At 40.6% G+C, this 26,162-nt stretch overlaps 1 protein-coding gene across 1 annotated transcript; it reads left to right on the forward strand.

Moving 5' to 3' along the window:
• Positions 1–1,836: 1,836 nt before the first annotated feature.
• Positions 1,837–14,783, forward strand: LOC112854343 (interferon-induced protein with tetratricopeptide repeats 5). The gene is made up of 2 exons (XM_086680338.1): positions 1,837–2,081; positions 11,779–14,783. Exons 1-2 carry the CDS (start codon positions 2,077–2,079, stop codon positions 13,220–13,222), a joined length of 1,449 nt encoding a protein of 482 aa, XP_086536464.1. The 5' UTR covers positions 1,837–2,076; the 3' UTR covers positions 13,223–14,783.
• Positions 14,784–26,162: the final 11,379 nt, after the last annotated feature.

A 26,162-nucleotide genomic window follows, 5' to 3' on the forward strand; every position in this document is an offset into this window, starting at 1 on the left:
AATGCAAACTCTGGAACACAGTATGGAGATTCCTCAAAAAGTTAGAAATAGAACTACCCTATGATCCAGGAATTGCATTACTAAGTATTTACCAGAGGATACAAAAATACAGATTTGAAGTGGCACATGCACCCCAATGTTTATAGCAGCATTGTCAACAATAGCTAAACTATGGAGAGAACCCAAACGTCCATCGACTGATGAATGGATAGAGAAGAGGTGGTATGTATGTACACACACACACACACACACACACACACACAGGAATATTACTCAGCCATCATAAAAGGATGAAAGCGTCCCATTTGCAACAATGTGGATGGAGCTAGAGTATATACTATGCTAAGCAAAATAAGTCAGTCAGAGAAATACAAATACCATATGGTTTCACTCATGTGTGGAATTTAGGAAACAAAACAGATGAACATATGAGAGCAGAAAAAAGAGAGAGGGAGGCAAATCATAAGAGAACAAACTGAGGGTTGATGGAGGGAGGTGGATGGGGGAAGGGCTAAATGGGTGATGGGGATTAAGGAGGGCACTTGTCATAATGATCACTGGGTGTTGTATGTAAGTGATGAATCACTGAATTCTACTCCTGAAACCAATATCCCACTACATGTTAACTAACTAGAATTTAAATTAAAAATTGGAAGAAAAAAAACCCTTTCAGTACTTTTTCTAAAATGTGGCTTCCCACTTAAGATAAAGATTACAATAGCCTTCAGGCCCACCACATTACCTCTCTGATCTATATTCTTATGATTTTTTCCTTGTTCTCACCACTCCAACGACACCATCCATGCATGCCAAGTATGCTCCCTCCTCAAGCGATTTGCACTTAGTGTTTCCCATGTCTGGAATATTCTTCTCTAGCTCCATATCTACAGTGTTCACTTCTTCACCCACCTCAGATTTTTGCTCAATTGTGACTTTCTCAATGAAACCGGCCCTTATGAACATATTTATACTAGCAAAAATCACCCTGGAGTCAAAACCTCTCTATGCTTTTTCTCCATAGCACCATCTGATATATAATATTTTATTTGTTCTTTATTATTTCTATCTCCCATACTAGAAGATAACTTCCATAAAGCTAAGTCCTCTATCTTCATCATTGCTATATTGACAGTGCCTTGAACAATGGTTCATAGCAGTTGTTCAATATAACTTGTTGAATGAATGAACGAATAAATCCAAAAGGAGCAAAAATTTTGGTTTATGGATATTTGGCATTTTCTGCTTAGACTACCAATACCACCCCATCTTTACGAATCTTATTATACGGAGCACGGTTGGCAAAGGCACAGAAAGCAGGCACTCTCACACAACTGTGAGTGGAGGTGTATAAACCTCTTTGCAAAGGTATTCTGCAATACCTATCAACTTTTTAAACGTATATGCATTTTGCCCCCCAAATCACTTTAAATTTGCCCAACGGAAATAATGGCACGGGTGCACAGCACTGCACCTGTTTTGTTTGTTTGTCTGAATCAAGACTGGAAGCAGGGGCTTCAGTTTCAGCCTAGGATGCTGGAAGCTGGAAAGAGCATCGCTGCCACCCTTAAGACAAAAATAATGCTGAACGATCTCCTGGCGTTTTATTTAAAAATAAATGAGGTTGCTCAAGCGCCACGCAGCCTCAGCGAGACAGGGGAGAGCCCAAAGTCCAGAGGGCCAGCTGCAAATTCCACACCGAACCACCGCGAGGTCCGTAAACGTACCCCCCACCCCCACCCTGGGTTCCTCAGCCCCGCTGGGGCCCCACTCAGCTCACGCATAAGTTTCCGTTTCCTGGAACTGGACTCCGCCTAGTCCGGGATCAGATTCACTTTTCAGTTTCCTTTTCCCGCTCGGGTCCTGCGTTTAACAAAGCCCACGCTTGGGCAGCGACCTCGCGCCGCCGACGCCCCGCGGGAAGCGCGCGCCGCCCGCCCGCACTCCCCGCGCACGCGCACACGCCCGCCCGCGCGCGTCCCGCCGCTCGGCAGCTGGGGAGCCCAGTCCTGAGGAGAAAGCCCGAGGGGACAGCCGCCCCTCTCCCCCCTCCCGGACGGCCCGCAGCGCCCAGCCACCATGAGGTGAGGGCTTTCCCCGCTTCTGCTCTCAGACTGCGTAGGCCTTTGTTTCAAGCCGGTGTTTTTCTTTCATTCCGTTGCCAGCGCAGCGGCACGGCCCTGCCGGGGGCCGAGCCCCTTGCGCCCTGCAGCCGGGCGTCGTGTTCGGAGCGCTCCCCGAGAGCCCTGTCCCGGTCCCGGGCGTCTGGAGTCGGGCCTGGCGGGGAGGGTGACCGCGCGCGCTTCCCGGGAGCTCCGACCCTCCAGGGCGTCCGCGGTCAGGACTGTCGGGTCGAGGAGCCAGGCGACGCGCCCCGGGAGCCTGTGCCCTCCCTGCGGCTTTTCTCCGCGGCGGCGACGGCCGTGCTTGGTTGTCGGCCGCCCCCGGGCCGTTCCCGGGCGGCTTCTACGTGGCACGCGTCGCCTGAGGCCCGTCGCCTTCCTCCCCTTCCCGGGACCGCAGCTGCCATTCCCCCCGAGGTGGACAGACGCGGTTTGGCCGCAGCCCTGCAGTTGTCACCTAGGTCTACTACTGCCATTTTGCCTTTCCGATTCTGGGTCTGAGTCCTTCCCTTCCTGGGAGCTGCCTTTGTGCCGCGTCCAGATTCTTATTGTTCCCCCCAATCCGCTATTTTACGGGGGTGTCTTCATCTGTCTCCTTTACTGCCTTTTGGTAGTGGGGTCCTTTTCTCGCCCGTTTCGTATCCCGGGGACTGGCACCCTGCCCGGTGCGTGATTAGTGAAGCAGTTAATAAGTTGACGGATGAGATTTGGGGCTCCTGAAGCTGAAAGCCCTTTCTTCTCAATCCTGACTCTGAACATCTACTAGTTGGGTGACCCAAAGCAAAGTTGCTTCCACGTTCTGAGTCTGTTCCTTATCTGTGCACATTACTGGCATCCAAATCTTAGGCCTGTGGGCTTAATGCACGGCGTAGTACCTAATATTTGCAAATGTTTACTATTATTTTAAGTAAAAAAGAAATTTAATAAGTGCCTCGCTTCTCACATCTGTAACAAGGGAGGGAGGTATCAGGAAGGTGCCTGAAGAAACGAGGAGGAAAAGGGGGGTGCTCTGTATGTGTATGCAGGATGGGTTGGAAGAGGGGTGGACCCCAGTGGGGACTTTCTCCCAAGGACGATGAAAGACTGCTTCTTCCTGAGAAAAAGCCCCAAATTGCCTAAAGATAAATGTTGCCTTTTCAGACACAATAGCCTCTCTCTGCCAGCTTCCCAGAGACTGAATTTAAAAATTAAGCAGAGTTTAAAAAATAACGTTTCTCGAGGCATCAAGTTGTGCATAAATTCCAGAGCCTGGGCAAGGCACTTCAGTGACTGAATAGCCCATTGAGATCTCACAACCACATTCGAATTACCTGAGGCAGCCCTCCTTATCGTTCTTGAGCGGGGCTGGTGTAAACCTTCACAACAAAAGCAGATGTTCATTTTACTCTGTGGATGGACAGGGGGCTGGTTAGCCCATTTGTCACCCATCTGGGCAGGCTGTTAAGGAGATGTCTTGCCTCTGAGTTTGGTGCAGTTACACCAGAGTAAGGAACAAACTACCACGGGACAGCCATACCAGGTTTCCCAGTCAGGACCATAGGAAATAGTCCAAAACTTATTTTCAGAATCAAAACATGGAGCCAGACAGAGAGTATGCCAAGATATAAAGACAAGTGGGATAGGGAGAACTGCAGTGGGAGAAAAGTTTGGAGCCATTAGCAGGAAGCGAAGAACTAGTAAGAATTCCCTCCTCTGGAATCCAGGTACTTGTTATGCTGATCGCCTATACCTCTGGGCTGGACGTGCCAGAAGTTGCCAGCATGTAACTACATTCATTCAACAAATATTTATTGAGCTTCTGTTAATTGCCTGGAATAATAGATTCTAGGGACACAGTAGTGAAAGATACAAAACTCAGAACAAGGTCCCTATTCTTATGGGGCTTAATTTAAAATGGGGGAAATAGGGGCGCCTGGGTGGCTCAATTGGCTGAGCATCTGGCTTCGGCTCAGGTCATGATCTCACAGGCTGGTGGGTTCAAGCCCCACATCGGGCTCTGTGCTGACAGCTGAGAACTTGGAGCCTGCTTCAGATTCTGTGTCTTCCTCTCTCTGCCCCTCCCCAACTCGTGCCATGTCTCTGTCTCTCAAAAATGAAAAAACATTTTAAAAAATTGCCTTTAATGGGGGAAATAAACAATAGATCAATACAGAAAGTGTTAAGAGCTACAACGAAAATAAAATAGTGTAATGGGCTAAGAAAGTGATCTAGAATGGAGGGGGCTATTTTAGATAGTTCTGCCACAGGTGGCCTCCTGGGTAGGGAATGTTGGAACTGAATTACAGGAAAGAACTAGTCATGTAAAGACTTAGGAGCAGAACATTGCAAGAATAAACACAACAGGGATAAAAGTCCTTGAATTTGATATGTTTGAGAGAGGAAGAAGGTCAATATGTCTAAAACAGTGAATGAGGAGGAAAGTAGGAGGAGAAAAGGTTGGACAGATAGATAATACCAAGTCCTTTAGGGACTTCTAGGACATGACAAGGGCTGGATTAATATTTAAGGGTGTTGGGAAGCCATTGGGAGATTTTTTTTTTTTTTAATTTTTTTTTTTTCAACGTTTATTTATTTTTGGGACAGAGAGAGACAGAGCATGAACGGGGGAGGGGCAGAGAGAGAGGGAGACACAGAATCGGAAACAGGCTCCAGGCTCTGAGCCATCAGCCCAGAGCCCGACGCGGGGCTCGAACTCACGGACCGCGAGATCGTGACCTGGCTGAAGCCGGACGCTTAACCGACTGCGCCACCCAGGCGCCCCCATTGGGAGATTTTAAGCATGAGACTGACCTATCTGGTTCACATTTTCAAAAGTTTACTAGTACTCTGAGGGGATCAAGAGCCAATGCTGGGAGACCAGATATTTGCTCCACCTCAAAGGAAAGTTGATTGTGGTTTAGACTAGGAAGAAATGGAGTAGAAATGGAGAAAAGTGGATGGATTTGAGATGTATCTGGGTGATAGAATTAACAGGACTTCCTGTTGTATTGGATGAGAGGTTGAGGGAAGAAGAGAAATCAGATTTCTCCTAGATTATTTGGCCTGTGGAACTAAGAGTTGCCAAAAAAGATGAGGTCCTGAGGAGCAGGCTCAAGGAATCCAGATTTCTGGATTGGCTATGTTTGTTTGAGATGCCAGTTGATGTTTATTTTTAATGTTTATTTTTTTTTAATGTTTATTTTTGAGAGAGAGAGAAAGACAGTGTGAGTGGGGTAGGGGCAGTGAGAGAGGGAGACACAGAATCAGAAGCAGGATACAGGCTCTGAGCTGTCAGCACAGACCCCAACCCGGGGCTTGAACTCACATCTGTGAGATCGTGACCTGAGCCAAAGTTGTATGCTTGACTGAGCCATCCAGGTGCTCCTGAGATGCCAGTTGAACTTCTAACTGAAGATGTGAATAAAAAGTCATTAAGTTTGGAATTTAGGGCAAAGATCAGAGATCAAAGAAATATATTGGAAGATCATCAGGTCTACGTTAGAAAGTCTTGAATTGTGGGAAAAAAATATTTTAATTCACTTCTCTTAATAATGATGATAATTGGATCTTGATAACTAAGAGTTTTGCCCTTCCTTTGCACCATTTCAAAAAAATGTTTTAATCTTTATTTTTGAGAGAGAGAGACAGAGCAAGAGGGAGACACAGAATCCAAAGCAGGCTCCAGGCTCTGAGCTGTCAGCACAGAGCCCAACTCCTGAGCCAAAGTAGAACGCTCAACTGACTGACCCACCCAGGCACCCCTGGTTCATTTTTAAAATATTTTTACCCAGCTTTTTTGTTGTTTGAGAGAATCACTAATCATCCTTAAGTAAATCTCTCTGCCACTCCTTATCTAAAGCACTGTGCACAGCAAGTCCTGGCGAGAAATAGTTCATCTAAAACAACTGCAGCAATGTACAATGTTGTGACTTTAGAATGAGGGTTCATATTTGAAACCATTGTTTTCTTAACCTGAGACCTTTAAGTAAATATCTGGCATATCCTTTCTAATGGGCAGCCACACAGACCTCTTACCTGCTCTTTAAGCTGCTCTCTAAAATCCCTTTATTTTTATTTTTATTTTTTTAGGTCCTCCTGAGGCAAAGTGAATTTTAAATACATTATATATATCACATATTTTAAAGCAAGCTCTTCTGTAAACAACCTCTAATTTTTATATTAAAGAAGTAGTATACCATTATGGTCGAAAGGCATTAGCTTTTCAGTCAGGCAGAACTAGGTTTGAATCTGGGCTCAGCCAGTTTATAGCTAGCTGTGTAACCTTGGAAACGTATTTTAAACTCTTATCTCCCTGTCTTCATCCATAAAATTGGGAAAATAATAAAAGATTCTTAGAAAAATTACATATAATTCGTATAAAGTGCTTGGCACACTGCCTGGAATATAGTAAACTATCAATGAATGGTAGCTTCAGGGTTGTTATTTTCTTTTTTTTTTTTTTTTTTAATGTTTCTGTATTTGCTTTTTTTTTTTTTTTTAAGTTTATCCATTCACCTTGAGAAAGAAAGAGATCATAGGGAGAGGGGAAGAGAGAGTGAGAGAGAGAATCTCAAGCATCTCTGCACTGTCATTGCAGAGCCAGATTCAGGGCTCGAACTCACGAACTGTGAGACCATGACCTGAACCGAAATCAAGAGTCAGATGCTCAACCGACTGAGCCACCCAGGAGCCCCAGCTTCAGGGTTTTTTTGTTTTGTTTTGTTTTGAGTACTCATCTAATTCTAGATAGTATGTTATAAATAATATAACATTCATACTAACAAACTGAATCTGCAGTGAGCCCAGGTCCTTTGTTTAAGTTGTTTTTTTAAAATATGTCCTTGTCTGTCATTTAATTTAGCTCTTCACCTTGAATAAATAGCAGAAATTTCAAGTTAAAGGAAAGCTCTAACCTGTTGGGCTTGAAATCTTTTTATCTGTTAAGCCCTATAGGCCCAGTGTCTCTAACTCTCCCATCCCATATAGTAGCCGTTAGTCATATATGTGGTTATTGTAATTAATTAAAAGTAAATAAAAAATTAGATTCCTTACCTGTACTAGTCACATTTCAAGTAATCAGTGGCCACATGTGGCCAGTGTGTCATATTATACAGCACACATAAGAACATTTCCATCATTGCAGGAAGTTCTTTTGGAAAGCTCTGGTGTAGAACCTACTACGTATGCTAAAATGTGAGACCCGTATATTTAATTTTATTAATTAATTATAAACTTAAATGCCCCCTAAATATAATATTAAGTCAATTATTTATGTTTACATTTAGTATTTATAAAAATTGGAAAACAATTCATGGAGTAGTATTTGAGTTATAAATATGAAATGGTTTTATTTTTCCAATCACTACTACTAATGTGCAATTAATTCAGTTCTCTAACCCATCTGTTACTTTTTGCTATTAGGACAGCCCCTTTCCAGTTCCTAAAGACTCTGTCTGATTCCATTTAAAACCTCAATCTCATATTTTTTGGGTTTTTTTGAGAGAGAGAACATGCATGCACAGGCAGAGGAGGGGCAGAGGAAGAGAGAGAATCTTAAGCAGACTCTACACCCAGCACTAGCCTGGCATATGAGATTATGACCTGAGCCAAAATCAAGAGTCATACACTTAACCAACTGAGACACCCAGGCGCCCCACCATATGTGATTTAAAGCATTCTTCTCCTCCTTCTCACCCCCCACCAAATATTGATGTAAGTGCTCTACAGAAAGGGAAATGTGATAGACTAGACTTTAGGATGACTGGCAAGGTGGGGGTGCAGCTTTAGCTAAGGTGATTAGGGGTACCACTCTTTAAAGCGCTGACATTTGAGCCAAGACAAGAATTGTGAGAATAAGTAAGCCCTAGAACTCTCTTAGGAAAAGTTCACAGAATGTGGGAATAAAAAGTACATGCAGATGCCCTTAGGTAGATACGTACTTCACAGAAGAAATAACAAAGAAATTTTTTTAAAGGACTGTATGGCTGGAGTGCAGTGAGTGGGAGGAAAGTTGTACAAAATGAGGCCAGAGAAGTAGTCAAGGGCTGGATGACATGGTTAGGAGTTTGAGACTGGAGATAAAGATTTGAATATTAACAATGTATAGCTTCGCTTCTGCGTCATGTTCTATCTTTCTTGCAGTTATCCTCACCTCTCTCCCCCAAGCATCATTTTTTTCCCTTACTACTGGATCATTCCTATTGGCATATCATTAAGTTATTAAAAATATTGTGAGTAAAAATTATTTTGACGATTCCCTCAGCCTCCTACCTTCCTTCCAGATATAGCTCTATTTCTCTACTTCCTTCATAGCAAAATTCCTTGATAAGAGTGGCCTGTATTCCCCATATCCACTTCTTTACCTTGCATTATCCCCTCAACCCACTCCAGTAATATTTTCATCCCTACCATTCTAGTGAAACACTTAACATGGTCCTCCACAGCTTACTCCTGCTAAAACTGTGATCTCCTGTCTGTCCTCGATTACTCAATCTCTTAGAATCATTGTACACTTGCATATTGATCTCTCTTTCTCAAAATAAACATTTTCTTCCTTAGGCTTTCATTGATACTAGGTTTCTTAGTTTTCCAGCTCCCTCACTGATTATTCTTTCTTGGCCTCCTTTCCTGGTCATTCTACTCTGCTTCATTTAGAGTGTCCTGCGGCTTAGTTTTTGACCTTCTCTGTCTATGCTCACTCCTTAGGTAATTTCATTCTAGATATTGTGGTTTTAAAGTTCATCTGCATGTTGATGACTCCCAATTTTATATCTGTAGTTCTAACTTCACTCCTTGTTCCTGGTATTTTCTTCATTAATATCCAACTTCATACTTGGTATCTTCACTTGAGTGTGTAATAGACATCTCAAAATTAATATTTCCAAATAGTCCTCTTGATTTATCAACTTACTTCCTGAAGTCAAAAGCATAGGCATCATCCTGCATTTCCTCTTTTCCTTATGGCCCTCCCTACACCCAGTCCATCAGAAAGACCTGTCAACTCTGCCTCAAATATAACGAGTCCAGTCCTCACTAACCCCATACTGCAACCACAGTGTAAGCTTGCATCATCTCTCCTTGGATTTCCTCTACAGCTTCTTTCATGTCTCCTTCAGGGAGATTTGCTCTGGCCATGTTCTTTAAATTTTAACCACTTCTCAGAACCCTTGCCAACTTTCTATTCCCCCACCACCACCCTTTCTGCTATATTTTTCTTTTTATTACCATCTCACATACTCTATACTTTCATTTATTTTTTTTCCATTTATTTTTTTGTCTTTTCTTGGTATACACCACTGCCTATCTATTATAAGCTACATGAAGTCAGGTTGTTTTTTCTCTTTTGTTAACAGGTGTATCCCAACACTTAGAACAGTGCCCTCTACATTGTAGGCTCTTAGTACATCTTGGTTGAATAAATAATTTCCCTACCAGTTTCCCAGCTTCCTCTCTTGATGCTTGATTGTCCATTCTCCTCAGAGCAGCCAGAGGGATTTTTTTTTTAAAAACTCTTACTTCAAATTGCCCCTTTCAAAAAGGCTATTCATTCACAATTATAACGGAAGTACTCCCCCAACCACCATCACCCTTAATCCCATTACTCTGATTTTTTTTTTCTTAGCTTAATTAACATTTACTACTATCTGGAATCATAGTGTCCATTTGTTTTCATATTGATTTGTTTACATATTTGTTTTCCATCAACTCCTTTTGTTCCTTCCTCTCCCAGAATGGAATTGCCATGAAGAAAGGGCCGTTTTCTAACTTGTTCACTGCTATATCCATACAACTAGAATATTGCCTGGCATATATGACATGAGGTGGTCAATAAATGTTTTGAGGGCACTATTACTATAATTCCCAAAGACATTTATATAACTATATATTTCACATACAAGTGGGTGGAGGATTCTGTGTGCATCAGAAAGGGAAATAAACATACATTCACACACACATGCCCTGTATACTGTTCATCCCATAATTAGGGCATTTTCGTCTTTGAGAGAAGACTAAGGAATTTATTTTCTGTACATTTCTTAATTATAGTTAATAGTAGATTTAGAAAGTCTTTCCTGACTGCCACACCACCACTACCAGCAAAACAAATGAATAAAGCCAGAAATGTTAATTAGTTGCAGACAGTAGAAACCTAATTCAGAGTGGCTTAAGCAGACAGAGAGAGGTTATTTCCTTAAGTAAATAGAAGTCCAGAGTAGACGAAGTGATCCAGGCAAAACTAGTTACTGTCATGAACAATTTCTCTTTCTTCCCATCTAAGCTGTGCTTTCCTCTCTGTTAGATTGTTTCTCAAGCAGGCTGACTCTCCCCGAGTTTGGAAAGATGTCCACCGGCAAATCTAAGCTTATATCCTACCAACTTAAACTTTTTAGAAGGAAGGTGGATAGTTCTATCAAAGTCCCATTTCAGCACAATTGTATTTTAATTGGACTATCTCTGAATAAATCCCTGGGACCAGGTGATGGCCGGAATATCATGTGTCTTCCCAGACTAAGCAGTAGACATCCCATTTCAAATCACATAGACTGAGAGTAGAGGGAGATGTTCCAGAAATGGAAACCAAAAGAGGCATCCTTACCAAGTAAGAACCACAGATGTCCACAGCATCGGATTACGTATGTTTCCTGGGTCACTTGCAAGAAACTTCATGCTGAGTTGTAATTGACTACTTATAAGGTCTGTATAAGCAGGGCTGTGTCTTGTTCGCAGTTACATACCAAGGGTTATCTAGAAACTCTTACACATAAAAGGTTCTCAGTAAAGAATAAATATTTCCTTGTCCTTCCTTTTCCCTTCATCTTCCTAGTTTCAGAGACAGTGTTTCCAGTGTGCCCTGCAGATATTCCATTGTGCCTTGCACAAAGGGAGCTCAACAAATATTGTAAAGTGAATTTTAGGGGCAATGATAGGGTAATAATAAGTATTAGCTATTGTTGCCCACAACCCCAGAGTTCAGAAGGATGTAGCACTTAATATCAAATTTACTAAGCTTACTAAATTTCCTTTTGCCTTTTCCCCATCTATTTGGAAATATCTGTTACTCTCCTTTTATCTGTCTCAAACTTATGCTTCTCCTCATCTTGTGGTATACCAGTTACTGTGTGTTTCTGTGACTTTTCTCTCTGTGGGGTTTCCTTCCTTTCCTTCGTCTCTCTCTCCTTCTCGTCCTTCCTTCTTTCACAAAAATGATGCATTGGTATGGCTTCTGTGTCTCCTCCAGCGTGCTTCTTTTTCTTATTTCTCACCTCCTCTTCTCCCCCTTCCTACTCATAATACAGAAGTGTAATTTTTATATTAATTATTGACTGTGTATATAGTTACTAGTCTTAATTTTTAAGGCAAGTAAATAAAAACATTTTAAATTCCCTTTTGTAAAAATTGGAGGTACTGGTGGGTTAGTGACTGCCAAAGGAAATATATATTCGGTGACATAGAAAACCCTGACATCTCTCCAGAGCTGCTTTTGCAATAAATAATGAGAATATTTCTAGACTTTAACTCTACACCAAGGAAATTAGTATAAAGTTGTAGGGGACTAGTGCTTGAACTGTAAGATCAAATAAAAGATAGAAGTGTTGTTAAGCAAAAAACAGTATTTAAGGTTTAAAGATTGATTATTTCCTTTATTTCTTCAAAGTTAAAAAGGATTTTATCTTTGCAGTGAAATTCCTAAGGACTCCTTGAAGGCCCTTCTGTTGGAGTTAGAATGTCACTTTACATGGAATTTACTTAAGGAAGACATTGACCTGTTTGATGTGGAAGATACAATTGGGCAACAGCTTGAATTTCTTACCACAAAATCCAGACTCACTCTTTATAACCTATTGGCCTATGTGAAACACCTAAAAGGCCAAAATCAAGATGCCCTAGAATGCTTGGAACAAGCAGAAGAAATAATCCGGCGAGAACATTCAGACAAAGAGGAAATACGAAGTCTGGTCACTTGGGGAAACTATGCCTGGGTATATTATCACATGGACCAGCTCAAAGAAGCTCAGAAGTATATAGACAAGATAGCAAACGTTTGTAAGAAATTGTCTAGTCCTTCTAACTACAAGTTGGAGCGTCCTGAGATTGACTGTGAAAAAGGGTGGGCACTCTTGAAATTTGGAGGAAAGTATTACCAAAAGGCTAAAGCAGCTTTTGAGAAGGCTTTGGAAGTGGAACCTGACAATCCAGAATTTAACATTGGCTATGCCATCACGGTGTATCGGCTGGATGATTCTGACAGAGAGGGGTCTATAAAGAGCTTTTCTCTGGGTCCTCTGAGGAAAGCTGTTACCCTGAACCCAGATAACTCCTACATTAAAGTTTTTCTGGCACTAAAGCTTCAAGATGTACATGCAGAAGCTGAAGGGGAAAGGTATATTGAAGAAATCCTGGACCAAATATCATCCCAACCTTATGTCCTTCGTTATGCAGCCAAATTCTACAGGAGAAAAAATTCCTGGGACAAAGCTCTTGAACTTTTGAAAAAGGCCTTGGAGGTGACACCAACCTCTTCTTTCCTGCATCACCAGATGGGACTTTGCTATAGGGCACAAATGATCCAAATCAAGAAGGCCACGCGCAACAGACCTAAAGGAAAGGATAAACTAAAAGTTGATGAGCTAATTACATCTGCTATATCTCATTTCAAAGCAGCTGTGGAAAGAGACTCTATGTTTGCATTTGCCTACACGGATCTGGCCAACATGTATGCTGAGGGAGGCCAGTATAGCAATGCTGAAGACATTTTCCAGAAAGCCCTTCGTCTGGAGAACATAACTGATGATCACAAACATCAGATCCACTATCACTATGGCCGCTTTCAGGAATTTCACCGCAAATCGGAAAGTACTGCTATCCACCATTATTTAGAAGCCTTAAAGGTCAAAGACCGGTCGTCCTTACGCACCAAATTGACAAGTGCTCTGAAGAAATTAGCTATCAAGAGACTTGGTTACAATGCTTCAGATGTGCAGAGTTTAAGTGCCCTAGGGTTTGTTTACAAGCTGGAAGGAGAAAAGAGGCAAGCTGCTGAGTACTATGAGAGGGCCCAAAAGGTAGATCCAGAAAATGCAGAATTCATTACCGCTCTCTGTGAACTTCGACTTTCTATTTAAACACATACTCTAGGAGATTAGTTATAAGCTTTTGTCTCCATTTTGGGTTGTATTTTTTGTTTATTATTTTAATCCATTGTTCATTATAGAGCCAATTCTTTTGAATGATTATTATGTACTAAGCATTATGCTAAATACTATTTTATATACGTAATGATGAATCTTTTTGCTGTTTTCTTCTCTTTTAAATTCATATAATCCTTTGAGAAACAGAAACATTTCAGCTCTTATAACTCTTAAAAATGGTTTGGTCATTATGACTTTATACCCTTTATCTTTGTTATTTATAATAAGTTTTTATTAAATTTTATCAAATTTCCCATATTATTCACACATTGAGTATAATTCTGCATAAACGCTTGACACCTAGGTCAGGAATATTCTTTCAGCAGAATTATATTAGTTAAGCTTTTAACTGTGTAGCTTGCAGAAGATGAACCCTTCAGGTACAGATGTTCTCACTTTGAGAACCTGATAGTCACCTAAAGAATCCTCTTTGGTGAAAGAAAAATGTTCATAATAATAAAAAACTTGTTATCTATGGTGACTTTAATAAAAGGAGAAAAATCTAGAACAGGAAAAAAAATTTCTTTAAATACAGAACTAAGGGACCCATGAGAAATCACAAGCATTATCTCCCAAAATGTTCATTAAGTAGCTAGAAATAGTTGTGAGAAAAAAAATGAATGGAAAATCATATCTCAAGTTTCTCTGGTTCTTTTAACTAGAAGAATGAACTTAAACTAATCTAGATGAAATTAATTTTATTCTTTCACATTAAAATTGCAGTATTTTTAGTTTAAAACCGTTAAGCTTGAAAGCAGACTAATTGGGAAATTGGGAGAAATGATAGACAAATGGGTAAAATAGATGTCCCTAACATACATCCCTAGATTAACAAGATTTCAGTGATTTGGGTTTCGGTCTGGACTGGATCATTCTCATACCCCCAATTTCTGATCTTCGGTTCACTATTTTAGTATTCTGAAGTTACTTCTGTGAATCTTTTTCTTTTGTCTAAAGTTTTCAGACTGACATGTTTTCCTATAGATCCTTTCAGTTTTAATATCCATCTTGAAGGGTCACTGCTTAAGGGCGCTTACCCCAGGGGACATTGTTAATTGGGATATTGCTAAAAGTAGCATCTCTAATGTTGCTTCTTTGATTATGGACTACACAATTATATTTACCACCGCAGTATTAGTGGGAAAGTGTGCCATGTGATTTAATTCTCCATACCTCTACTGTAGCTCTGAAAACTACTGTATATATGTTTGTGTGTTTTTTACTTTTTGTTACTTTTTAAATTTTTTTTCCTGTTATGGTTTTGATTATTACAAAAGTAATGAATTCTCACTGTAAAATTTCAAACTTAACAGAAGCATATGAATTTAAAATAAGAGCACTCCCCTCACCCTTCCCTAATTCTATGCCCCCATGGTAATCTGTTAACAATTTAATATGTATCCTTCCAGATATTTTTTCAATGCATATTCAAACATACATCCATACTACAATGTATTTCATAAATTAAATTTTTAAAAATGTTTGTTTTACTTAAGCCCCTGCTGTTTTTGTTTATTTTGCTCATTTGCTTATTCAAGAAAGAAGAATGGGAAGGGAATGATCTTTACTTAAGTATTTCAGAAATTTGGGACTGAAGTCCTGACCTATCAGTAGAAGCTTGTGTTACACTCTGCAGCAAATATTTTATTTTGCAGCAAGTCATTTTCCCCCACTGGGAATAATGTAATTAAGGTTATATTCCCAAGTAAGGAATTTGCACACAATGTAATACAGATATGATATCAAAACAATGGCACAACTATAAGCCTCTATTTAAATACTTAAATAGAGTCTATTAAGTGACTTTAAAATTCACTAGAGGGGCGCTTGGGTGGCTCAGTCAGCTGAGCATCTGACTCTTGATTTTGCCTCAGGTCAGGATCCCAGGGTCATGAGATAGAGTCCCACGTGGGACTCCACACTGAGTGTGGAGCCTGCTTAAGATTCTTTCTCTCTCTCTCTCTCTCTCTCTCTCTGTCTCTCTCCCTGCCCCTCTCTCTCATGCTCACTCTCTTAAAAAAAATAAATAAAATTTACTAGATATTATAACATACCAACATATAAGAAGTCATAAACACCAAGAAAGTATAAAATTGGTATATGAAAAATACAACTCTATAAAACACTGAACTAAAATTAGTGTGCTTATAATAACTGTAAGTTTTGTCACTAATTTTGGGCTTGCCTTCCTAAAATTTAAAACTAGAGATAATTTCAGAGAGTCTTAGGTTTTAAAAAGACCTCAGAGTTCATTCACCTTTATCAATTAACCATCAAAACTTGGAGCTTGAATTATCTTCCTAAATGATAATTTCATCTTCAGATAGTCCTAATCTTAGAAATTTGTTCCTTCCATTTAACTGCATACTTTTGGCCTGAAGTGTATACATTTTGGTCTGTCTTTAGGGGCCTCAAAGATCTAATCCTTTTTAGAGGTGACATTTTGTATCAAAACTCTTGATTGCAGGTGGCATAAAACCTAGCTCAAACTGACCTAAGCAAAAATGGGAATGTAATGGCTATTGTAATTTAATAGTCTAGGGGCAGTACTAGGTTCAGATAAATTTGAGGGACGAGTCACCAAATACATATCAGTGGCTATTATTGTAAGTCAAGTGATGCTGAGTAGCCAAAAACCAAGTGTCTACTATATATGTCTAAAAGTATTTGAAGACAATTGCTCTCTGTCCCCTAAGAATTCTTTAAGTTAAGCATGCATTTTCTTTCAGCCCACCCCCATCTCCATCATGGTCAGTTTTAGTTCTCTCCAAATTGTCTCTACCCTTTGCTAATGGTTTGTGCTCAAAGTTTAACTTAATACCCAAACTGAGGTTTTAGGACTATAGTAGAATGATCCTTTCTTTTTTCTATGAACTATACTCCTATTAATGTGGCCCCAACCAAAATATCTCCTTGGTATCTACCCATGTGTAGGTTTTTCCACCCATGCCATTTAAAGGTATGTTTTTCATATCCTATACCTGAGCATTTGGCTTTTAAAAGTGCTTTATGTCACTTGGTAGCATTCAGCACTTCAGATAACCCATACCTCTTTAAAAAGTTGAGGAAAAGTTTATATATAAAATGCTACTCATTGCAAATAACAACAGATAATGGAATCCCAACTTAAGTTGTCTTTAAAATAGTAGCAGAAATAAATCTTGTTTTCAAGCAAGACCTAATCTTAAGAGGTGTGACCAAGACATAATCACTCTACTCAGCTCTGATCAGATTTGGCTCCATTCTGAGAAAGCTCCATCTTTGTGATACTAAGATGGCTGCCGCATGTACTCTTATCCCAATGCAGTGGTAAAGAGTGTATTTGTTCTCCCAGCCGCTTAAGAAGTCTAGCTTTGCTCTCTGATAGGACTGCCTTAAGTGATATGCCATTCTCAAATCAGTCATCATGGCCAGGGAGGAAGTTATGCTCATTAGTTAGGCCTGAGACACATAGCTGACCCTGAACGAAGAATGGGGAGAAAATGGACTCCCCTAGAAGCATATGGATTGCAAGCTGCAGGGGTGAAATTTTCAGGAAACTTGGTAGTGGATACTGACAGCCAAAACACCATGGGTATATAGATTCAAATTAATACCTTCTAACTCCACTGCATACATTTCTCGGTAGCAAGTAAAATATTTTGGAAAGGAGTTAGAGTCATTCTTATCACTGAAGCCCCCAGTAAACTTTCTGATGGGATCCCAAGTGCTGTGTCTCCTTATTCTGGTTCTCTTAATTCCTCTTCTTTATTCCTTCAGATCTGCACTCCACCTTGGCATCATAGAGGGCAGCCTGGTAAGGGGGTGGTATGTGGAAGATGGAGGGAAGGAAGAAGTCAAACTCACACTGTAGTGATGGCTACCAACTGTAATTCAGACAACTTCAAAAAATAAAACAACCAGAGGCATTATGGACTGTGTTAATTGAATAAACTATATCCAGTAAAGCTGAGCAGCCCTTGAAAGGGCCATCACCAGCTTATTCACCAGCTGCTGTGAGGTCTCCAGGTCTTGAACATGACTAGTTCAAATTCAAGGTGACAAAAGTAGAGAATAAGAGTGGGCATGGAAATATCTGGACATCAAAGCCCAAACAGATTACATACGTGAGATATATACTAAATTAGCATTACGGTTTTTACGTTCCCTAGGTGAAATTGTACTGCAAAGTTTGAGAGCCTCTGGCCTAAAATATGGAAAATAAGGACAGAGAATATATTCTCTATCCATCATCTATCTATCTAATCTATCTATATTACTAAGCTACTAAGTGATGAGACTAGGACTTAAAACCAGACCCAACCTAAATTTGTAGTCTACTCTCTCTCCATCATATCAGTGGTTCACAACCCTAACCCTAAATTAGAGTCACTGATTAAGCTTTTTAAAAATAAAATTCCAAGGTTCCCCCCACAGACTACTAAACTAGAACCTCTACGGGTGAGATCTGGAAGTTTACATATTTACAAAGCACCCAAAGTGATCCTGAGGATTAGCCAGGTAGGGAAATAGCTGTTACAGCCTACAACACCACTGGTGGGTGGCCTTGTTGTTCTATATCCTATGCATTTCATTTGCAACTAGAAATCCTAAGGGCAACTGTATATGTGTTAGGTGAAAGTTAACAGTCCAAATTTAGACACAATTCTCAACCTGTTATGTGCAAGCTCTCCAAATAAAGAGGTTAGGGGAAATAACTGAAGGAAAAGCAAGAATAATGATCAGTCGGATTTGGGAAGGGTCTTGCCTCAGCCTAACTTAGAATTCTGGAGCCACATCAGCTAAAGTAGAATCAGATAACCTAGGATTACCTTGAATCTCTTCCCAAAATTCTACCTCATCAATTATATTGAGTCTCCTCAAAATCCATCAGAGTTGCCCACTAAAAGTTTCCATCTCTCCTTCTCTCTCACGTGCATATATACCTTAGCCCTTTCCACTGCGAAACTGGATTTTCAGGATCAGCTCTCTCTTTCCCCCTCCCCATGGCCTTTCTCTGGGACCTCAGTATGAACTATGGAGCCATCCTGTTCTTTAACCTTAAAGTACATAGTAACTCCAACATTTGCCACCTAATTCAGAAAACTCTCATATTCAGGGGCCATTGGGACAGTGAGTCATAGAAAAGAGTATTCATTTCATCTAACTTGTTTTTAGAAATCAGCAAACAAGAGCTGCCTTATACGCAGAAGTCTTTGGGAAACATGGCCTACTGCAACACTTATCAAACTTTAATGTGCTTGCAAATAACTTGGGCATTTTGTTAGGTAGATACTGATTCTGTAGATGTCACAGAGGGTCTGAGATTCTGCAAGATCCCAACTAATAACAACACTGCTGTCAGGTAGGAGTGTACAAAACTGTTCGTCAAATTTGGCTACATATTGGAATCACCTGAGAAGTTAAACTATTGGTGTGTGGGTCCCACCTCAGAGGCTGACTAAATTGACAGTATGATTTTTATGTTCCCTGGGTGAAATTATTATACTGCAGAGTTTGACAGCCTCTGGTCTACAATATGGAAAACATAAACAGAGAATAAAATTAATTAGGCTAATAGACTTAATTCTGGGGATCCTAGATTTCCTCAAGTATCTTACTTTTATTTGACTTTCTCAGCATATAACACAGTGCTTGGTATATAATAGGTCTAATAAAAGTTGCCTAAATTGAATTCCATAGTTTTTGTCCCCACCTCTGAAAGCTGGCCTTACTAGTTGACTCAAAGCCTGTGAAATGGGTCTAAAATCAGACTAGTTAGATAAGCTCATCATTTGGCCTGATAAAGTCCAGAATTATCGGGCCTGAGTTTATTTCTTTGCCTATTAGACAAACCAAAAAATATGCTCAAGGAAAGTGACTGTAATTGATTTCAGGTAATTTGCCCCTTCAGGAAGACAGAAATGCTTCTCTCTGAGATGGAAGGTGCTCTTGGAAGCTGTTTTGTTCAGCACTAAAGCTATGCTACAAGCCTCACAAAAGCTGAGATAAACCCTTTCAACAGGCAAATCAGCTGGCAGGAAAACCAGCTTCAGAGTAATGGAGCTTTAAACATTTTCTGGGGGCACCTGGGTGGCTCAGTTGGTCAAGGATCTGACTTTGGCTCAGGTCATGATCTCACAGTTCCTGAGTTTGAGCCCCACATTAACAGCACAGAGCCCACTTTGGATCCTCTGTCTCCCTCTCTCTCTTTCTGCCTATCTCTCTCTGCCTCTCTCTCTCTCTCTCTCTCTCAAAAGTAAGTAAACATTAAAAAACAAAACAAAACAAAACATTTTCTGTCCTTTCTGGGTGCAGAGCTGACTTTAGCAGTTGATCACATTCCCTCTGCTGGACTTTCAATGACAATAAAACCGGGCAATATTCTTTTCTAAAAGTCCAAGATGCAAATTACCACAGTTCAAGAAAAACTGCATAGACCCACAGAACTTTGGAACGAGGAGGACCCTGCTCTAACCAAACATATTGATAAGAAAGTTGGGATCCTAGTTGGTGATGTCACTTAAGATCTCACAAGTTATGGACTACGATTTCTTCTCCTTGCTCCTGGTTCAGCAACACTCTTCACTGTTTGACAGTTTCTACCTATAATCAGTAACATTTGTTATACCAATTAAACTTTGACAGTTTGGCCATGATGTGCCTATGCCTGTATGATATCAACCACAACACAAGCAGGCCCAAGGATGGTTCTTTTATGGAATGTGTTTATTGTTGAGATTAAAGAACATGAAAGAAATGTAAAACAAATGAAAATGTAGCATGCTTTTGTATAATTGGTGGATTATAAGAAATGAAAATCTATTTGGCCTTCACAATTAGAATAGTTTCCTCTGAATAGTTCAGGGGCAATAACATTGTAACCCTAGTGTGGTGGCCATGAGAAGCACCTCTAAGATCTCCAGCTACATGGAGACTGAGGGTCCCATCTGCTATACACTGACATCCATTATTGAATTTGCACTGAGGCCATTCTTGCTGCCATGGCAGGGACACCAACTAGGGCCCTGACCTGGGAGACGCACAACTCCTCTGACAGATGACTTCGGCTCAAGGATTCTCGATCAGCCTTGCCAAATTTTACTTAAAACTCTACTGTACCCTGGGGCACCTGGCCGGCTCAGTTGGTGGAGCATGTGACTCTTGATCTCGGGGTTGTGAGTTTGAGCCCCACGTTCGGTGTAAAGATTAAAAAATAAAATCTTTAAACAAAACAAAACAAACCCATACTGTACTCTAAGATGCTTCTGCCCAACTTTTCTTCCTTCTCTCTCTCCTACACTTGGAGACAGACATGAATCACAGTCAGATGGCTCTCCAGCCTCTTTGCTCCAGTCCATTTTCTCTCACACGTGTTTCCCTAATGAATTTTTTGTATTCAATCCTATGTTTTGTATTCAAAGTCCTAGGATTTTGTATTCAATCCTATGTTTTGTATTCCATCCTATGCTTTTGGAGATCAAATTAACTCACCTATTGAAAGAAATACAATTAGATGACTCTAACTGGCTGTCGAGTAAATCATGTTTACCTAATATTAAATGCTTTTCAACTTTTTGGATCAGTAATATGGTTAAAGAACAGAACATAATCTTTCTAACCTTGTAATTTTTGAGTTGGAAAAGAAAGGGGGAACGAGGTTAGGGGAGGGTAGAAACCAAAAAAAAAAAGACCTTATCTTGCAAAAAGGGAAATCAAGACACTGAGTTACAATCTGACAGAAGAAATAAAGGTTTAAATATTTTATTGTACATTATAAAACTAATTGATAAAGTAACTAAGAATTGAGCCATAACTGTCTCAAAGCTGTGAGGAATTGGAATAGGAGTTCTTCAAATTCATAATTAAGTCCTCTCTTAACATAGCAGGCAATCAATAAAGTCTACATTAAATAGATCAAGAAATAGCATTGTAAGCCCACCACAGGCACCCACTGTAGGTTAGGATGGACTCCTCCCCTAACCCTGACTTTCCTCTCTCCCTCCCCACAGAACAACAGAGTTATTTTATATTTAATGGCCACAACTTTTATCATTTACCTCTCTACTCTGACATTTCCTCCTCTCTTCTTCCCCTCTTCTCCCCCAGGACCAAGGCTCTCGTGCCTCTCCAATTCTGTTCTTAGCCAAGGTTCTCTGCATCTTTGAGATGTGGTTTCTTCTCCTTAGCTTCCTCTTTCTCTGTGATCATGCCATATATCCCTCATCCTACCCCAAACAAAACTACCACCTTCTCTGGAAGTTTCATATTTCCTAAAATAAATTTGTTCATTAAGCATTTGTTGCCATTCACTATAAATGAATTAAAAAACAGCATCTAATTACTAGAAACATGCACAGAAATGCCATGTATGTATTCCCATTATCTGCTCCGAACCTAGAGGTCTTTATAAGTGATGAACTAGAATTCTCATCATCTCCTTTCATGTTGGCACCTAGGCAGAGTAAGCAATGAAATAAGGTGAGATGTGTAAGTTTTGGGGAAGCCGTATCTTATGACAGGACATAGACGCCTCACAGATAAACTCCGAAGGACAAGCATGGATTGGTGTCATTTGGATTGAATACTGAAAACACTGATCATACTGGCCTTTCCTCTTCTTCAGGAAAAGCCGTTTCTGTCTAAGCTTCTTCCATTCCTACACCCGGGGTAAAAGGGAGTAAAGGGAAAGAAAGAAAGAGAGGAAATGCAAGAGTTCAGATGTCAGTCTACTGATGAGTTCCTTCTATACCTGTCCCTAACTAACCATCAGACTGGAGCAAAGCCCTAAGAAAAAGGGAATGCCAGTTTAGCCACATCTGTAGATGCTGGTGACTCAAGAATAATCACGGCTAACTCTTATTTAGTACCCACTATGTACCAGGGGCTGTTCTAAGTACATTACATGTATTAAACTTATAAAATCCTCACAAAATCGCTACAGATAGCATTTTTATTCCTTCCTTTGCATGTGAATAAACTGAAATTTGGAGAAATTAAGTTAGCCCACGATCACACAGCTAAGAAGAGGTGGAAAAGGGATTCACACCCTAAATGTCTGGTTCTAGAATCTAGCACTTAACCACTGTATAGTGTTTTCAAGATAGTCTTAAAATTGGTAATGAAGGATGTGGGAAGATAGGACCAATTTTTACAGAGACTGTAGGAAAATGCTACAGAGGATCACACCAAGGTCAGACATTCTACAATCATAGGTCACCCAACACTGTTTTACATAGGGTCTGAAAACTCCCCGGACGGAATTATGAATAAAGAAGAACTGGTTGTTCGCACTAGCTGCCTTTGATGCTGGGATTCAAAGCTGCTCTCAAACTCCAAAGAATGGCCTTAAGAAATCAAGGAACTCAATCTAAGGGAGAGGCCTATCTCAAGGTGGATGTTGGAAAACAGAGATTTGGAATGAACCTACTTTGGAAGGCTGGAGAACCAGTAGACAATTAGAAGCCAGGACACCCAGTCCTTCATCCTTGGGAGAAAGGATACGTCTTCCACACCAACCAGAGTCAGAACCTTCTCCCAGTGCAGAGAGCAGCACAAGAAGGCAGGGAAGGAGAGTGCTGTAAAAATGTAACAACCAGAGGTAGGCTAGGACCACCTCCCCTTTAAGATGGCCTGGGTTTGCCTTGGGCCTCCAAGCTGTGGATTTTGGAAAGTGGCTCTGAGCCCTAATTCCACTGAACATTGATTTAGTGTAAGAGTAGCTTCACATGACTTTCCTTCTCCACATCACATTAATTCCAGCAACCTTATGTGCCAATCTCACCAAAACACACAAACAACAACATAAGAACTAAAACAAATCCAAAAATATATAAACCACTTATATATCATTTGTATATAAAAACACTTCACTGAGGGTTCAGGAGGAAAGGATCTACAACTTAAAATTTAATATTAGATAATCCCCCCTTTTTTTGACAGAAAGGAGGGAAAGAGGGACAGAGTAGAGAAAGAAGTAAGAAAAGGAATGTGAGAGGGATTGAGGGACAGGGAGAAGAAGGAAACACCCTCAACCATTTCTTGATGACCCTGCCTCTTTCCATGATTCTGGGCCTTACCTCTTCCCTTTCTCTCTTCTCCCTCTGAAATAAGAACCACCAATTCATCCATTTTTCTTAAACAGCAATTCAGTTCTAACTCATCCTCATCCACAGACCCACTTAGACGTAGCCAAACTCATCAAGTTGCTTAGTTCAATAAAAGGGTCTTTAACAGAAATATACTTCCCTTTGAAAGCAATTGTTGTTATACACAAATAGCATCTCCTCACAATTTCACAGGAATTACACATTTTTAAGGAAATCCAATCCCTGAATCTCGTAATTTGTGTACAATAAACATGATGTTTTACGTTTCCAAATCGACACAATACACTCCTCTATATCACTTGGTTTCAACATTTCTCAAAATTTGACTTCTGATAGGTGTTTGAGATTCTGTGTCTCACACTCTAACACTTCATTAACTCATATCAAAGCAATTAACATATTAGTAGGGGACTGGCAAGGGGACCCAGAATGGCAATCTGGATTCCTAAGGAAGACAAGAAGACTCAGAAAACAGTTCCTCTACATTACATTTACCAATTGCTATCTTTAGTCAAATCAATCAAAAACCATCATTCATATTAACTTTGATATTCCACACAGAAAACTGACCCAGACAATCAAAATGCTGAAAAATACAACATAGCATCTTTATACCTGTATTTATGTGTGCTGCAAGATACACGTGGGATGGGTAATGAGCAGGGAACTGGGGGCTGGAGGAGAAGGAAACAATAATAAACGTCAATGTTTATTTGAAGGCTGTCCTTGTCCAATTGAGCTATAATTGGAGGAGTCAGCAAATTCTGGGAGGTGGTCTCATAATTCCAGCAGATGGCAGTACCGCATAACATGTCAAAACAAAACCAAACCAAACCAACAAAAAACTTCCGGAAGCTGTGGACCCTTTAAGATAGAAAACTTACAAAATGATTCCTTTTTACTTATTTAAGTTTTCATTTATTTAAGTAATCTCTACGCTCAACGTGGGGCTTGAACTCATGACCCCAAGATCAAGAGTCACATGCTCTTCTGCTGAGCCAGCCAGGCTCCCCTAAATGGTTCCTATTCAGAGTTGAGAAGTGAACATCGAAGTATATGGGTTATAACCCCATTCCCTGAAAATTCCCGTTTTCAAATTAGAGACGCCAAATGCAACCCCAAATCCCAGCAATCCGCAAAGTCCCAGACACCGTTATGGATCCCTTCATCAGAATATTTGTTAGTGTTAACTCAGTGCTGCATTGGCCTCGGATATCTATCTGCTAGAACCTCAAAGAGCCACATGAAGCAGCTGCCCCACATCCCTTACCCCTGCTCCCAGCTTCTTACCTTAAAAAGAGTAGAGGCCGGGGCGCCTGGGTGGCTCAGTTGGTTAAGCGTCCGACTTTGGCCCAGGTCATGATCTCATGGTTCACGGGTTAGAGCCCCACGTCGGACTCTGTGCTGACAGCTCAGAGCCTGGAGCCTGCTTTGGATTCTGTGTCTCCCTCTCTCTCTGCCCCTCCCCTGCTCAGGCTCTGTCTCTCAAAAATAAACATTTAAAAAAAAAAAAAAAAAGAGTAGAGGCCGATTCCAACCCATTCGGTCCTATACCTGAGTTGCTTGGACCAGCCTTAAATTTCTCCTAATTAACTACCAATTAGGCAATTAACACGGGCTGTGTTCCGTGTATTTTCAATTCCCCACCAGAAAAACACAATATCAAATCCGGATGAGGCGCTTAATACATAGCTTAGTTGATTAAATTCCTCTCACCAATTCTTAAACATATTTGCCAGCACGCTAATTTTCAGTAATGTCCTATGAGTTAGAGGCCAGCCATAGGGACTGTGCAAAAGACTAATTGTAGACTTCTCCTGGCCAAATACTGGTGTCATTTTCCAGTAAAGTAAAAGCGGCTTGTATGGTGCCTGTTCCTGAAATCCCCTCTTCTCGTGCATGAGGCACACGTGCTCCACCTTTTCCTAATGTCCCAGGGCTCCTTGTGCATTGCCCCAGCCCCGGGCCTTCCACTCAACTTGACCACAACCGGGCTTTCCAAGTAAGCCTGTCTGGGTTGAACACAATCACATCATTTTTACTTTCGGGCCTCAATCGAAAGGTTTAGTTATTTAATATACATCTGCCAACCCTGCTCTTTGCCACCTTTATTTGCTTTCGCAAATCTGCCCCATGATACCCCATGCTCTGGAGCTCTACTATTCATATGACACTTCTCACCAGTGTCTTACTGAGGCCAACCGAATGGGGAACATCTAACATGTCCTATCTGTTTTGGGTACAAGGGCAATTTCAAGCAAACCCAACCCTTCAATCAGCCCCATCTCTGCTGTGTTACAATTCTCTTGAACAGCTTCTCATTCCTTCTTGTTTTCATCCGATTTTTTTTTTTTTTTCCATTCATTGACTCATTCACCAAGTATCTATGGAGTGCCTGCTACATTTTTGGCACTGGACTGACCGGTGAATAGTCAGTTGTTGTGATCCCCATCTTCAGAAAGCTTATGGTTTTGTGGGGATGACATTTTAAACGCACAAATGAGTATTAATTATAATTAAACTCTATTCTTTAAAGGAAAAGAACAGTGTTATGAAAATGAGTAACGAGGGTGGTGATGGTGTGGATATGTAATTTAGATGGGGCAGTGGTGAAAGATGGGTTGTCCAGAAAGTGACATGTAAACTGTGGCCCAAAAGTTGAGAAGTGAGTACAGTGAAGGATCAACATGCGTGAAATGACCTAGGGCACCTGGAGAGCCGGGCCCTGCAGTAGAATGAACGGCGTGAGTATAGCCCAACGTGGGGTCTGGAAGTTAGGTGGGAGC

Source organism: Puma concolor, chromosome D2 (assembly GCF_028749965.1).
Source record: "Puma concolor isolate L17-30 chromosome D2, mPumCon1.1.hap2, whole genome shotgun sequence".
In the NCBI taxonomy this organism is placed as follows: domain Eukaryota; kingdom Metazoa; phylum Chordata; class Mammalia; order Carnivora; family Felidae; genus Puma; species Puma concolor.